We start from the raw sequence: 17,500 nt of genomic DNA, 5'->3' as shown, positions 1-17,500 counted from the left end.
TCGTAAAGCATCCACATATACAGACAAGCAGACACACACACACACACATACATACACACACACACAATCACACACATAAACGAACATGAACACACACACACACATACACAAACAAAAGCGCGCATAAATAATTAATACGTTGTCTTACCTTCAATAGCAAAATTGTGAAAGATCTTTTGTAAAACAAAAAGAGTACCCAAAAGCTCAGCAAAACATCTAGTACCTGGACTCACAAAACAAGGGACCGGTTTTGATCCCTGCTTGAGGCGAAGTTTCGGTATTTTCTGCCCCTCCACACCCCACCCATATCCCCTGACTTCTCTGTCTACCTCATCTGAGTCTGTAAAATCTAGCGGACAGTCCATTGTGATATACTACGGGTCCTATCCAAAGGATAACTAGCAAACATAAAATGGAATAAACTACTGTCTCAAGGGTCTGACTTGCAAATAATTAATAAGGAAGACAGTACGATCTCTGGTAAACATCGGAGTGTCAGATGGCTAAATTTATAAAGTATTCGAGTCACAATCAAACGGATGGGTTCCAATGTTCAGGTGGGTTTTTTTTTTTGTTTTACATTTACTGTTTCTTGTTTTTTTCCTGACTGCTCTGACATCTCATCTAGAGTGATATTTAAAACAAAGATAATTTTATATTTTAGAATATGCAAGACAATGAGCATTTTGCACATAATCATCAGATGTACTAATATCAATGGGGGCGATAAGGCCGAATTAACAAGGCATTGCACTGTCTTTCAGGATACCATGGAAGGCATCTCAATTTTGACTTGATCTGGAGACGAAGCCCCTCTGCTCACTTTGCAGCGCAGCAATGTGGCGCTATTTTCTCGAGGTAGACGCAATTTTTAAAAACCCCTGTAGATGAATAAAGGGAAATTCAATATCTTTACTTATTTAGTTATTTATCTAATGATTTATTACTATTTTCCGCCATTGGCAGTCCTTCCAGAGTTTGTGGACCAATCCAAAACTTTTAAATCTCATGGAGCAGATTCTAGGACCGGAAGTAGCTGGACATCCGGTGTGGAACCTACGGACAAAAACACCCCGAAGTGAGGCTGTCAACATACCATGGCATCAAGGTGAATGATGTATTTATATAACCTTTATCTCTGTTTTTTACTACCATGGTTTAGGCGCTCAGGCGCTTTTGATGAATCATACATATTTCAAAGGTAAGCAGAAAAAAACCCCGCTTTAAGTGTTGCCGCATTCAAGCACTTTCTCCTTTATTATTTATCATATTATTGAGCTATCGCCCCATAACGGTATTAAGCCGGATTAAACCAGGTGCCAAAGAGTGTTTTAGTGGTAAAAATGACCAGAAATGTCAGAGTTAGGCCCTTGTTACTTGTTAGGAACTTTTGTCTTCCATTTTTATAAGATAAGTAAAAATCAGTTTCATATTTTACTTTGTAAAATCAGTTTTTAGGGTCTAATCTGTCCTGATCTGACACTGGTTTGAGTCGATGAAGGTTTTACACACGAGACACAATTATTGAACTTCGGTGTGTTTGATATCCCAGATTCAGCCTACATGAGTAATGAGTCCTATGACCACATGATTGCCACTGCATGGATTCCTTTCTTGGACACCACTCCCGAAAATGGATGTATGCAAGTATGTATGGATTATAGATATATAGTGGAATACGGTCGACGACATCAATCATTCAAAGTTGAGGTAGCTTTTAGACATTAGATGGTCAGTTTTTACGAATCCTTTTTAATGTAGTGAACTTTAAATATATTCGTTATCAATATTATCATCGTCATCATCATCATCATCATCATCATCATCATCATCATCATCATCATCATCATCATCATCGTCATCATCATCATCATTAGTCTCTTCCTTATTCTCCTCCTCCTTCCCCCACCTTCTAATCCTCCTAATTGAATTACGGTTTTGCTAACACTTCCTCTCCCCATGTGGCCTAAGCTTTTGGCTTCAGCTTCAAAGTTTATTTCAGCTCTTAGCAAGCTCTGAATTACATCTGTGATCAGTACAAAACCTTCTAAAGCATTCAATGTTTACCTGGTGTTTTTAGTCTGGTATTTGTAGTCAATGGCTCGATGGTAATACATCGCGTATTTTCCCAAAATTGAATAATATTGGTCATGTTCAGTAACTAAATAGGTGTCATTTATAATAAAACTCTGTCTCAAGCGTTGGGTCATGGAAAAAGCACTTTGCACATTTTATACAATCAACCCAGTCAGGATTGTGTGCCTAAATTTAGGCAATGAAAGATAATGTGAGAGTATTAGTCAAATGATAAGGTGGCGTTAAATATTTTGGTCCAGAATGGGAATTGATGAAGCATTGTGAATCCCGTGGGGCTTGAATTAAATCACAGACATACGCTAATAATTGAATTTCATTTTTATACTTTTAATTATTATTTTTATTCCAAAAACAGATGGCCCGATATGGCCATAAAACAGGCAAAGTGGCAATTCACGAATGTTGTGCTGGACCTACCTGGTACATCATGCTGAAGGAGGAAGACATGGAAAAGACTCTTGGTGATTGACACAACATTTGAATTTTGAATTCTTTGTCTTCTTACTCTTGATCACAGCTCTAAAAGTTGCTCAACTTTTAAAAATCGACCTGCACCTATATACAGGTCTGACATCGAACCCCACGTACTGGCCTACTTTAACATTGTTGTAATGGACAATATTTTGCGTTATTATTTGAGATTTCCACTACACTATTAGCCCATAAGGAATTGGGTTATCAGACCTACAGGCAAGTGCACGTCGGGTAAACTGCTGTATTCTACTCCCCCCCCCCCCAAAAAAAAAAAAACCCAACAAAAACGTTTGCCCAAAAAGTAGTGCTTCAAATTAAGATCGATTAATTAAACCCTCAGCTTCTGAAAAAGTCATTAACCCGAGACTTCAAAATAATTTTTTCTGTTAAAAAAAATACATATCAGGTCTGGCTATGGTAACACTACTTCTTACTGTTTAAATAGCAGAATCAAAATAAAATGAATGATAACCTCTTTTCGGCCTAGATTTACTCTTTACCGGTGATTGTTATATCACTTTATTTATATTTTTTTTTTGGTAACCGCAGATGTAGATCTGAAGAATGATATCATCACAGAGCCAGTACCTTATGGAGGATTCATTCTGTTCAACAATTTGATTCCACACAGGAGGTAAGTTTCTATTACGGTTATTGAATGTCACAAACCGGGATACATTGTTTCTTTCTTTCGTTTTATTTTGGTAATAGATTGCTGCTTTTTTCCGAGTTGAGCAACTTGTAAAGCTTTTGTTGACAAAGCATTGAATAAGAACGGCTGCATCCGCTTCATCAACGTGAAAAGAACAATTTTTCTTTTCTATTCTGTTCTTTTACAGCCCATTCTGGCTTGCCATAAATTAATAAATCCCATCGTAGAGAGCGTGTCAACTAACTTAGTTTTAGAGAGCGAAAAAGAAAAATCCACAAAAACAAAACAAAACAAAACAAACAAACAAAAAAAAAAACAACAAAAACAAAACCCAAAAAACAACAACAACAACAAAAACAAAACAAGCAAAAAAAAACAAAAAAAAAACAAACCAGTCGTACGTGTTTAGATGATAAAGTAGTCTGTATAGAAGACCAGGTTTATAGAGGTCTGAATGAGTACCTGACGTTAACTGGTGATGGCTAGTAAAGGATGGTATAAGTGCTTACACTAAAAAGGAGCATAACATACGATTTGCCATGTTTGAAATGGTGAAGTGATTTTGGATGACCAACTGCGGTGAATATAATATTATTACAGAGAGAATTGAAGAGTATAATGGAACAAACCCGCCAGCAACCCACCAAGTAAAAAACACCACGCTACAGAAACGCCAAGAACTAAACGACATCACATTTCAACTTTGATGACGAATAGAGATGAAAGCCGAAAGGCAGTGTCTATTCCGGTATTGAACTGAACTGGCTGGCCCAGGGCAGAGATACCTGGGGGAACTCTGTTGGAGCCTTATGTTCCACCAACGAACCAAGAGGATAAGTAAATAGGTCATGGAACAAATTGAGTATGTTGTACGAATAGATTCATGTTAATTTCGTTTTGATTCAATGATTTGGCTATAATTCAAAAATGTATCTGTAATCTTGAATTCGTATGATCATTATTTATTTCATGTCAAACGCGAACTTATTTGCAGGTCTGATAAACCAAATGATGTTATGGACTCATTGTTGTAATCTCAAACCCACCCAAAATATTGTCCATAAGATCGTTAAAACAAGCCCATGAAGCCTGCGATTATCAGACGTGTATGTATACGTAAATCATGTCTCACTCATCTCCGTTTCCTCACTCAGCCTCCCGAACTTCTCCAACGATATCCGCTGGTCTGTAGACCTTCGCTGGCAGTCGCCCAATCTTAATTACGGTTTCTATGATATCCAAGATGGCGTCCTATTCCGATCACCTAACCAACCCAACCTCCAACCAGACTGGGACAAATTCTTTTCTGTCGACCGGAAGGAAGTGTGGCGGAAGAAATATGCAAGAGTCGTGAGTAAAAGCATTGACAATTCTAGAATTTAGAGAGGTTTCTGAACCAGAAGTCGATACAACATTCTGACAACAACTCATCAAGTCAAACAATACAGAATTTTCTCAATAACAATTTGAAAGAGGACTTTTTTCATTTAAAAAATAACGATTATCTACTATATCTTTAAATGTCCAACTGGTTCTCAGTTGGTTTCCCTGTCACAGTCTTGCGAAAATCTGGTATAGACTTCAGGTGGAAATATCTCTCTCAAGTTCCACCTCCCCACCCCCTCTCTCTCTCTCTCTCTCTCTCTCTCTCTCTCTCTCTCTCTCTCTCTCACTCACTCATTTGTCAACATCCCTTAGATACATTAAGCCTTTTAGTGCAAGGGAACAAAGAATACTATCGTTGTGAGTGATATTCAGTATATCCAGAGGAGCTTTTATTGATCGTCGCTGTGTATTGTGAAGTGATTTTTTAAAAGGGAAATGACAGGTTATTCGTCAACAAAAGTTACGCACCAGCCCACTTTATGAAAAGTGTATAAAATAATTCATTGAAAAAAGGAACAATAATTGCAATTTTTTATTCACTGTAAGAAAATTGCAGTGATGGGAAATATTGACCAGTTTTGTCACATTAAGAAGACAATCATATTCATCATAAGCATTTTTGTTGTTGTTCCTTCTTCCTTTCTTTTTTTTTTTTCATAGGGTGAGGTTTCCAATCCTGAATTTGACACTCGGATTACCGGCCCCTGGATTGGGAAATGGGAGGTTGTCAACCATAATGACCATACCCAATTGTTCCAGAAATACACCAAAGTGGCTTAAATAAAACTACTATTAGACTAATATGGTCATAAAGAATATTTTCACCATGCCTAAGAATATATGCAAAACATTGTGGACCAGTTTTGTAATTATTATAATAACAACAACAATATCGAAAACAACAATAACCGCAACAACAACAACAACAGCAATAATAAACAACAACAACAACGACAACAACAACAATAAACAACAACAAAACATGAACAGCAGCAGCAGCAACAACAACAACAACAGCAACAGTGGAAACAACAATAATAACAAGAGCAACAACAATAACAATAACAATATCAACAACGACAAGAACAAAAAGGACAACAACAAGGACGACGACAACAACAACGACTACAAAAACAACAAGAACATCAATGACAACAGCAACAAAAACAATATGAAGAGCATTAAACAACAACGTCGACAACAACGACAACAACAACATCAACAACAACTAAAAACAACAAAACAACAATAAACATAGCAACAAAAACAACAAAATCATCACCACCAACAACTAAAAAAGACAAAAAAAAAACCCAACAAACAAAGCAACAACAACACATATGGTATAGGCAACAACAACAACAACAACAACAACAACAACAACAACAACAACAACAACAAAAACAATAACAGCAACAACAAAAACTACATCAATTCCAATAACAAAAACAACAACATCACCACCAACAACAGCAACAACAGTACAATAAAACCATGTATAACCATTAGCGTTTATAATCTGATCGAAAGAATATGGTGAGAACTAATCACTCAACCAACGGTATAAAACCAATAACAAAGAACAGTGGGATGCCATGTTCATTCGTTCTCTGCAAATCTACGAGTCGAAATCATCATCCTTCCAGACACCAATCACAAATATTTTGTATAGATAGTATGCGCTTGGCTAAGGAGCTCACAACATTGCCATCCAGAAGTATAACGGACCTACACACAAAACTATGTGTAACATTGAACGTTTATAGTCTGGATAACACAGTTTAGTGAGAATTACTCATAAACGTGGATGGCATATGGTAAACAATAACAAAGACCCGAGTGACGTCAACTTCATTCTATCTTTACAACCAAGCGAATTTAGAATTCCAGCTTTATACCATTTGAGAGAGTATTTCCATACACTTAGCAGTGTTTCAAAACATTGTGTGAAACACCAAACCAGGGAAACCGCCAACATCGCAGCCTTCGTGAGCTCAGAGACTGATACTGATTTCAAAATCACTTTGCAGTTCAAGACGACTATCAAAAGAAAGTGAATGTGAGTTGTATTCAATAGTGTAACAAATTTGATTAATTGCTGCCTTAAGCAATACCTACTAACGACATCTCACTTGTAGCCTTTTTTTTTAATGCTCGGCGCTTTGTATTTTGACGTACTCGTAATTTTGAGGAAAGTCAAAAGGTAGATAAATATATAGATAAAAAGACAGATTATAAAAAATAGATAACTAAATAGAAAAATAAATATATTAATTAATCATTGAACAGAAATAATAGATCGTTAAATTTGAAGTTAATGCAAAATACATAGTTTCAATCGTTGGCTTCGTAAACTCATGCACGACGGCTTTGCAACAGGTGAATGAAATAATGATATTAAATAGTTTTATGTTACCCTCATGATACAAGTTGTTCTTTTTTTATGATGATGATGACATTATGATGACGATAGCGATAATGGTGATGATGATGACGACGATGATGATGATGATGATGATGACGATGATGATAATGATGATGATGATAATGATGGTGATGATGATGATGATGATGATGATGATGACGACGACGACGACGATGATGATGTTGTTTTATTTCAATCATTCTACTTTTCTCTCTGCTCTGTCTGACATTGTAGTTTCATACACACCTTTTCAGGGTTCGATCTTACACCAGCATCGGAAACAAGTCGGTGCTCCAATCACTGAGACAATTTAATCTATAGACACAATGACGATCCCGACAACAGATTAGCTTGGGTGATAATTACCTATCCCCCCCCCCCTCCCTCCACTCCCCGCCCGACAATATTCTAGTTATCAATAGTATCTATTTAATTAGTTTTCATATTACTTACTTACTGATCCCAGAGTATTGGACAGTTGCCATTTCTCACACAAGCAATACATTGTATTATTTTCCTCTTTAATTATAAATGACTGGTTTATGTGATGAGGCTCTTGCTTGTATTGTCTGGGCAATATAGGTTTGAAGAAGAGATAGATAGATAGATAGACAGACAGACAGACAGACAGACAGACAGATAGATAGATAGATTGATAGATAGATAGATAGATAGATAGATAGATAGATAGATAGATAGATGGATGGATGGATGGATGGATAGGTAGATAGATAGATAGATAGATAGATAGATAGATAGATAGATAGATAGATAGATAGATAGATGGATAGATAGAGATATAGATAGATAGATAGATAGATAGATAGATAGATAGAAGAAGAAGACGAAGACACACTTCCAGCCATGAATAAACCGTTAAAGATCTGAAAAAGTGTGTATGAAACAGTACCAGACAAAGCAAGAAAGAAAATTACAAGAAAATAAAAAAGCATCTCCAAATTATTGTCACTGATAAAATCGTTGCACATATACATTATTGCATATCGAGTATTGTCATTATGTCAAGGAAGTCTGACTGGTGGTTTGGGGTAGCTTTTTCTTGTATTTTCCTTTTTTTTTTTCTCCTGACGTTTGAAGATTTATTTTACCTTTTTGTATTTGAATTCTGGCAATATTCTTCACTCTCTGGTATTTATCTACTTCTGTTCTATGTCAGATACTATTTGCAAAGTGCCTTGAATAAACACACATAATCGGTGGCAGAGTTTTATTAATCATCCCCAAAGGGAAATTGTTATTAGTAGTCTATTCTAAGGGAAGGCTTGAATAACCTAGGCATTAGCCGCAGAGCAGCGCTGCAAAGCAAACCATGGCGAGGTGAGGTGAACTCAGTACCATCTGGGTACGAAGCAAAGCATATACACGCTGTGCCACGCGATGAGATTGTACCAATCATGTCACTGACTACGCTCAACACCGCTTGATTTTGTTAAAAGCTGAGATACCGCCCCCATTGTCATAATACATTGTGTGTGTGTGTGTGTGTGTGTGTGTTGGTGTTAGTATGTGTGTTTGTAATGTTTCAAATTGAGAAAGCTGTACGTGTCATAACAAAATCATTTCATGAGCATCCCATAATATTTCCTTGGTGATGAGGGCATGTGGGGATAGAGGTTATCAATAACATAATACGACTTCTAATGAACATTGATCGAGTTGACAATATGAACAAAGGGTAGTTAACTCCCATCCTATTAACAAGAGACAACTCACGTCTCCGGGAGCTCAGGGTTAATGCCCATTGATAAGAAAATGGCCGGTGATTCGGTCGTTTGGTCACTTCCTGTCCAGGTCGAAAAATGATTAGCTTATTATTAGATTATTTCCGGTGTCCGGCGATAGAAGTGATTTGTTTACATCCAATTTCCAAGGGAGATTGCTCATTCACGATAACCAATGTAAAAATAGATGGTATGCTTTTCATAAGTAAAAATCTCAACAGATCCGCCTACCAAAAGTATCGTTACCGACACACAAATTATGTAATGGGTAAAAAAAAAACTAACATATATGCTTATTCTCGGTAGTCAGTAATGGATTTGTGAGAATGTTTCAACTCGATAGCTGTCTTAAAAAAATAACAATGTTGCCAATCCCAGAATTCTCCACTACCGTACTCTGACAGATACGTTTTGTTTTTCTTTTCTTTTTTTTTTTTTTTTCTATTTTGGCCAGAAAGTGTTAAACATTAATGCCGATGGATTGAAAACGAGGTACATATATTAGCAAGTCAGATAAAAAACAAAAACAACTTGTCCTTCAGAGCCATTAGGCCCATGGAGCGGGAGTTTATCCCGGTTTCTATAGCGTGAAACGGACAATAGCAATTGCTTGCCACCCTTTGGTAGGACGCTAGTCTCTCGCAAAGTACTTTCCGCCAGATCTAACAGACCCAGCTACCCAATCACTGCTGGGTGGACAAGGGGTTTAGAAAAAAATCTTTATTTGCACCCGGGATCGATCTCGGTCCCTTGCGTGTGAAGCGAGTGCTCTACCAACTGAGCTATCGGGACTCGCAACAGACCTGGCAGCGAACGCAATAATGGGCTTTTTCCAACATTGTTGTAATGGACAACATTTGTCTCGGTTTGAGAAAAATATCTCGACTTTACCCTGAATCGATACCGTTCCCCTCGCGTTTAAAGCGTGAGTTCTGCCAGCTGAGATATGGGGACCTCCGTCCATTAAATAAAGGCAATCACCAATGCGATAAGATCTGTAGAACATGACAGCGAAAGGCAAGGCTTTAAGCAAAGGAAGTGATTATAGATAGGGAACATCCATAAAGCGGAATAGTCATCACAAAAGCCATGCAGTCAGTTAACTAATCCGTTCTTCAAAACATTTAACCGGAACGACTTAATGCGCAGAGGACGTGTGCTCAGTGTATTAATGCGCATGACGAGCCAGTAGTGACCTAAGGGCTTGAATGAGTTGGAGCCCAGGGGGATCGTTGTTTAAGCCCATCCAAACGAAAAAAAGATTTATCATTGCCGCATCATTGCTTTGATTATTTTGTCTTTCTGTAAGTTGTCATCACAGCATGTTATTGTCATTACCATTATCGTTGCCACAATCAGTAGGACCATCATCACCATCGTTCAATCCTCATCATCAACACCGATGTAGCTATCAGCCCAATGACTTCATGCCGTGTCACACCTGTCTACGTAGTTATGACGTATAATTGACGTAATCATCAATACGAATGCAACGATAACAATGAATGTGGTTTAATCTGAATCTTTGGAGTAATTAAACAATCGCCACGTTGGGCCAATGCTTATGTTTAACCTTTGTGTGTGTGTGTGTGTGTGTGTGTGTGTTTGTGTGTGTGTGTGTGTGTGTTTGTGGTGATAGGAAAGGGGGGGGGGGGGGGGAAGTGGATTGCAGACTAGTTTTGTTTTGTCTTTTTAAACAGTAAATTCTCTCAGAACTATAACATTTTTTTTGTATTTGTGCGATTGCTATAGCGGGCAGAAATGGTGTGTATTTGATTGAAACACACACCATCAATACTCAAAGGTCATGTTTACTGACTTGACATTGAGAATCCACATACGGAAGGAGTCCCTAAGCTTTCATGTCTCGATATTATCATTTTAGTCTCGGGTTCTACTCTATTCACAACTTACCTGCACACTCCTACACTCCCAGTTCCATCTCCAGGCAAAGCCAATCGACCAGAAGATGATTGAAATCGATGAGTTACAGACAGCCGTTCAGTCCCATTGACCGCTGTCCAGCTTGACCACCGCCACCGTCACGACATCAGTTCGGACAATAAACACAGTGGGACGAGATTAGCATGAAAATAGGCCAACACCCCTTATCAGCAACCGACGCGGTGTTAAACCGTGACATCTAAAGAATAATGCAAATTTGGTAGTCTAAGAATATTATTGGCCTGCGGATGCAAGCACATATTAACAATACACGACTGTAGATCAGGGATGATTTTTAAAAAAAAAACCTTAGCCAATAAAGAGCAATATCTACGAAAAGTGCTCAAAGCGCTTTACTAAGGGTCCCTGGCCAACAGCAATTAACATATAGGACGAGACATAACGCCTGTAAGGTGTCATTACAATTTTTTTCCCGACAAAGGCAACGCTGTTAACGACCAATTACTCATTTTACACATGAGTAATGCGAAAGAATGTGAGTAAAGAGCTTTTTTCAAGGACTCAACTATGCGCCCCTAGCTGGTCTCGAAACCTGGACCTTCCGATCCGAAGGTAAGTGTCACAACACAAGACAATATAGTTCTTTACATCCTGAATCGACAATAAATCTGATTTTATTAAGCAATAAAACCAGGGTTATGGTGAAATGTTGAAACTAACTGCTTATAAATTATTGGTATGGAATAAATTCATCATGACCGAAGTGTATTATTTTGCAAGTCAAAACGAATTTGGGCTTATTTAACGTTGTTTAATGGACAATATTTTACGTTGGTTTGAGAGCATTTCCATTAGAACATTGAAATCATAACAATTTGGGTTATCAGACTTGCAAATCAGGATACGCCAGTCATGACCAATTGACTCAGACAAATTGATAAATATTCTTCTTCTTCTTCTTCTTCTTCTTCTTCTTCTTCTTCTTCTTCTTCTTCTTCTTCTTCTTCTTCTTCTGCTTCTTCTCTTCTTTTCTTCTTCTTCTTCTTCTTCTTTTCTTCTTCTTCTTCTTCTTCTTCTTCTTCTTCTTCTCTTCTTCTTCTTCTTCTTCTTCTTCTTCTTCTTCTTCTTTCTTCTTCTTCTTCTTTCTTCTTCTTCTTCTTCTTCTTCTTCTTCTTCTTCTTCTTTCTTCTTCTTCTTCTTCTTCTTCTTCTTCTTCTTCTTCTCTTCTCCTTCCTCTCTTCCTTCTTCTTCTTCTTCTTCTTCTTCTTCTTCTTCTTCTTCTTCTTCTTCTTCTTCTTCTTCTTCTTCTTCTTCTTCTTCTTCTTCTTCTTCTTCTTCTTCTTCTTCTTCTTCTTCTTCTCTTCTTCTTCTTCTTCTTCTTCTTCTTCTTCTTCTTCTTCTTCTTCTTCTTCTTCTTCTTTCTTCTTCTTCTTCTTCTTCTTCTTCTTCTTCTTCTTCTTCTTCTTCTTCTTCTCTTCTTCTTTCTTTCTTCTTCTTCTTCTTCTTCTTCTTCTTCTTCTTCTTCTTCTTATTATTATTATCATTATTATTATTATTAATATTATTATTTATATTAATATTAGTATTAATATTAATATTAATATTAATATTAATATTAATATCAATATTAATATTAATATTAATATTAATATTAATATTAATATTAATAATATTATTATTGTTATTATTGTTATTGTTAATATTGTTATTATTGTTATTATTGTTATTGCTATTTTGCCATCGAGATCAAGTAAGTAATTGATTGAAGCGCACATTGTTATCAATTGAAAATGGACGCCAATTTAAAAATTAGGTGTAAAGCCCTTTCCAAACGTCAAAGACAAAAGAATGCAATCAAATCCTGGCCTATCACAATCCATACTAATCACACACATCGTTAGATAGGACAATTGAGTATGGACATTGCCCAGGGGCAGTTGACACAACGTCGTAATGGACAAGACAACAACGGGACAGGTGTTTTGATTGATCGGCTACGGTCACTCCCGTGCATGCGGGATAATCCCAGCTCTATATAAACACGTGTGAGCATAAAATATGGTTAGTACTCACATTATCACACGGGATGTCCAACATACATATTTATTTCTGTAAATATAATACAAATTAGAGGTATTTGTAGCTGTGTGAAATTTTCATGTGTATTTGTGGAATTCTATTACTGGAGACTACTGAAGAATAATTCAATTTCTAAAATCGAAAGAAAATTTATGATCACAGAACTATTGACAAATCGGAAAGGTAAAATTAATATTTTAATTTTTAAATAACCGTAACGATATACCTACATTTATTTTATGTATTTTCACGGTTTTATCATAGTCAAGACACTTCACAGTACCTTACCCATTCCCCCATCAAGCCATATGAAATTTGATTTTCATTTCATGGAGTCCAAATCACATGTTAGGTGCCTTTTTGTGTTAATTTTTTTAAAATCGATCTTTTCTATAGCGCAATATCCACTAAACATGCTCAAAGCACTTTGCAAGGGGTTCCTGTCCAACACCAACATTTAACATTTAGGACAAGACATGACACCTGTAAGGCGATATTATAATTTTTCGGACAGAGACAACGCTGTTAACGGGCAGGTACTCATTTTCACCAGAGTACGGTGAGAGAATGTGAGTAAAGAGCCTTTTCCAAGGACTCAACTATGCGCTGAGCGAGGTTCGAACCCAGGACCTTCCGATCCGATCATACCACAAGATCACATAGCCGCACCTGTACGATATCTATCCAAAAAATGTCTAACAGCATTTAGGCGTTAATTTACGATCTGTAAAGTACCTTACTAAGTACACATGTCGGGGCCATAATAGGCACCTACTGGAAGGGAACATAACCACGCCCCTCGGACGATTGTCCAATTTAATGCAGACAATGCGAGCTAGTGCTCAACTATACAGTGTTACCATCACAGCAGATTCAGTACATGTTTTGTAGCAGCGACAAGCGTCACCGGCTAGTGACCAGAATGATAACAAGTTCCGGTCTGATTGTTGCTTCCTTGGTTAAGATCCTTTACGCAATTCATCTTTTCGACTCAGGATTTAATGAGTACCTGGATATAGACATTGACAGAAATTGTAGAAATTACAAGCAACATATATTTAATAAGAAGAAAAATTGGTCTTAGATTTCTCGCTTGGATAATAAGTAAAATCATAACAAATTCCAGCCCAGGCATTGCTTCCATAGGTAAGACCATTTGCAAGTTCATTCTATCGACTCAGGATTAAATGAATACCTCGTTATGGACAGTGACAGTGATTGTAGAATTTACAAGCGACATGTATTTAATGAAAAGAAAATTGGGTAATAAGTAAAATCATAACAAAATCCAGCCTAGGCATTGCGTCCACGGTTAACTCTCACTTTACCGATCATTTCCTGAATTTTCCCAAAATGACAGGATTATCCAGCTGAAAAAAAATGGATTTTTAAAACTCAAACACTCTCTCTACTAAAGAACTTTATATTTTTAATTAATTAAGAAAAATGTATATTGTGTCGTAACAAATGTGACGATTTTCATGTAGGCGGTAAGGAGAGGGTTAAGACCCTTTGCGAGTTCATTCTTTCGACTCAGGATTAAATGAATACCTGGATATGGGCATTAACAGAAATTATAAGGTTGACAAGCGGCATGTATAAATTTACTAAAATGAAATGAGGATAATTATAATCGATATTTAAAGGACGAGCTTCCTGCCCAAAAACAACTAAAATATGTGGGTTTTGTTTTTATCACTGTGCGCATCTGTAAATATGATTTCTTTCTATTCTAACAGACGTTCTAAAAATAGATGGAAGATAAAAATCCTGCGACATCCCTTTCCCTCCCCTCATTTCCTCACTCATTTTCTCAAACTTCATTCCCTCCTCCTTCCTCCGGCCTTCCCCTTCCACTCCCCCTCCTACCAACCGTTCTGCGAACTCACACAATCTCTGCCCACCCAACCCCACCACCACCTCCACCACCACCACATCCTCACCCTTTTCGTCTTTCGCTCAATAAACACAGTCCTTCAACCTCACCCAATGCCTTACATGGAGCTGAACACAAGCAGAAAGCTCTGAAATCAAAGGATTGTCTGCACCGGATGTGGAGTAAGTTTGGTGTGTGCGTAGATATTAAGAAACAACAGTTTATAGAAAGGAGACAAAAGACAAATACATAATCTAAATATTAAATTCATGTATAACACATTTTATTGTCTCGGCTTGATCGATACCTACTACTACTACTACTACTACTACTACTACTACTACTACTACTACTACTACTACTACTACTACTACTACTACTACTACTACTACTACTACTACTACTACTACTACTACTACTACTACTACCACCACTACTACTACTACTACTACTACTACTACTACTACTACTACTACTACTACTACTACTACTACTACTACTATTACAACCTCTGCTACTACTTATACTGCTACAACAAATACAATCACAATAACAACAACTGTGTAGAAATAAACTGCCAGATTCATGCACTATTTGAATCGTTACAATGCTCGCAGGATTCTAGAATGCTCAAAGGAGAAGCTATAAAGCGTGCTAGAATCCTGGCATGCCGAAATCCGATATTCATGGAATACAACGGATTATTATGTAGATGTAATTTGGTCACCGGGCTCCAGCGTACAATTTTCCAAAGTGTACTGGAATTGGATTCACTAGTCTGCTGTCACGTCGCCCAGCAACGGCGAGCAGCCTGGTTCTAAACAAAGAAAATGGGTATTTTCTATTCTTCATGCTGGCAAGAACTTTTCATATGTCATGTGATCAGAATGTATAAAAGTCAAAACATGATAATATTTATAATGTTTTTCTCTTCTGGATACACTTTTATGCTCGTCGGAGAAATATTTCATTAGGGCGTCCGCCATTGTTCCGATAGTTTAGAGCTAGTTACTAAGTTACCATGCGTGATTACGAGGGAAGTGACGTCATGGCTGTTGAAACCTATTGGGTACTGTATCTGTATACGGGCCATTTAGCCCATTCAATGGGACTTTTGCTTATATTATTATATAACTGTAAAGACGCCGTTCTGAAGATGTCTGAATGGAAAATTTTTGTGTTACTCTTACATTTTTTTTTTGTCATAACTGTATCCGTTTTTTTTCAAACAGGCCGTTTGTACGATCCGTTAGCTTTCCGTGGAAGTACGATAGGTGGAAGTAAACCGAAGGTGGCGACACCTACCGTTGTGTCCAAGATAGAAGCCCTCAAGGAGAATAACCCAACCATGTTTGCCTGGGAGATTCGAGACAGACTGTTGACGGAAGGTAGGTTAAGAAAATAAGCAAAATCACTCTGCTTGCCACATGAATCGTATGGCAAAAAGCAATAACAAAGACCAGAGTGACGTCAACTTTATACTATCGATAGAGCCAATTTGACGTCACTCAGATTTTTGTTATTGTTTTTTTGCCATCCATGTTTATGAGTAATTTTCACTAAACTGTTTTATCCAGACTATAAACGTACAGGGTTACACAGTTTTGTGTGTGGTCCATTGTACTTCCGGACGTAATGTTGTGAGTTTCTTAGCCAAGCGCACATCATCATCTATAGATAGATAACAAAGACCCGAGTGACGTCAACTCTCGATCTATCTTTCGAAATCTCTGCACAATTCATATTTTAGTCTTATTTGTTAAGTTTTGGTGTTGGTATGTGTTCAACTTTGACATGAGAAGTCTATTTTTTTAAAAAAGTACCTTTCTAACGCAGTAGTTTTTCTGAACTAATTAATGTCTACATTTTTTGACGTTCATTTTCTCCATCTCCAGGAATCTGTTCAACTACCAACGTGCCCAGTGTCAGTTCTATAAATAGAATTCTCCGAAATCGGGCGGCTGAACGTGCAGCTTGTGAATATGCCAAGATGGCGACACACATGCTAAAGGTAAGGAAACGAATGGGTTCAAAAAGAGAAAAAAAAAAAAACAGGAATAAATATGTTCACATGTGTCACCAACTAACTCAAACCTAAATACTGATGTTTTAATCTACAGAATGAACGACGATGACATCACTTAGCTCTTAGTCATTAAATTTAGACCGTCAGATGAGTGATTAGTTCTCTCTAAATTATCTCAGACAACAAACGTTATAGGTAACACGTAATTTGTGTATTGGTACTTTAGCTTTGGCCAGAATAACTGATGAATTTTTAAACTAAACGCACACCCCCAATAGTCGATTTTTTTTATTCGGTTGATATTTATATGCTTTATTCAGGAGAATAAATCCTAATGTCTTAAAGTGCACAAAATTAAAGTTTCATATTTTTGATTAATTTGAGTTTAAATCAACAATTAAGAGTTTGCCTGCTTATGGCATTTTCAGTATCAATCATCTATTTAATATTTTTATATATCAACATTCTCTTCAAAGCCTTTATACCATCCATGGTTCACCATCAACCACCCCCTAGCTCCGCCCCAAAGCATTCTTGACACACCCACAAATCAGATGCTACACCCCCTCAATTTATCGGCCCAGAGCAATGACCACAAAACCAACCCCAATGACCCATTGAAGATCGACACATCTTGTGACCAAAGCCTGGATACCAGTCACAATGACAGTATGGAGGATGAGGAATTTATCTCCCCTGGATCGGCAAATGGTAAGCCTGGTTCATGAATAACCTTTATCTTCTCTTTTTCTATCACCTTTTGATGCTGAAGTGGGTAACGCCCTTACGTTTTTTAGACGTTTCCAACAGCTTACGAAAAAAAAAAGAAAAAAAAAAA

General features: G+C 37.1%; 2 protein-coding genes across 2 annotated transcripts in view; both read left to right on the top strand.

Annotated features, from left to right (window-relative positions):
• Positions 1-5,921, top strand: part of LOC144979591 (phytanoyl-CoA dioxygenase domain-containing protein 1 homolog) — a 10,328-nt gene extending 4,407 nt beyond the window's left edge. Inside the window, exons 5-10 of the mRNA XM_078926351.1 lie at positions 967-1,108; positions 1,553-1,647; positions 2,453-2,558; positions 3,121-3,205; positions 4,378-4,573; positions 5,270-5,921. Coding sequence (XP_078782477.1) covers positions 967-1,108; positions 1,553-1,647; positions 2,453-2,558; positions 3,121-3,205; positions 4,378-4,573; positions 5,270-5,389 — 744 coding nt within the window. The 3' untranslated portion in view covers positions 5,390-5,921. The remainder of the gene's footprint in view (positions 1-966; positions 1,109-1,552; positions 1,648-2,452; positions 2,559-3,120; positions 3,206-4,377; positions 4,574-5,269) is intronic.
• A 6,849-nt stretch (positions 5,922-12,770) lies between these two features.
• LOC144979291 (uncharacterized) overlaps positions 12,771-17,500 on the top strand; it is a 10,784-nt gene continuing 6,054 nt past the window's right edge. The window contains exons 1-5 of the mRNA XM_078925912.1: positions 12,771-12,943; positions 14,500-14,818; positions 15,869-16,024; positions 16,532-16,647; positions 17,139-17,373. Coding sequence (XP_078782038.1) covers positions 14,515-14,818; positions 15,869-16,024; positions 16,532-16,647; positions 17,139-17,373 — 811 coding nt within the window. The 5' untranslated portion in view covers positions 12,771-12,943; positions 14,500-14,514. The remainder of the gene's footprint in view (positions 12,944-14,499; positions 14,819-15,868; positions 16,025-16,531; positions 16,648-17,138; positions 17,374-17,500) is intronic.

Source organism: Berghia stephanieae, chromosome 9 (assembly GCF_034508935.2).
Source record: "Berghia stephanieae isolate SIO BIC M18660-M18661 chromosome 9, UCSD_Bste_1.3, whole genome shotgun sequence".
Taxonomy (NCBI): Eukaryota; Metazoa; Mollusca; class Gastropoda; order Nudibranchia; family Aeolidiidae; genus Berghia; species Berghia stephanieae.
The sequence above is the reverse complement of the archived record's forward strand: the minus strand, read 5'-3'. Positions and strand labels throughout refer to the sequence as shown.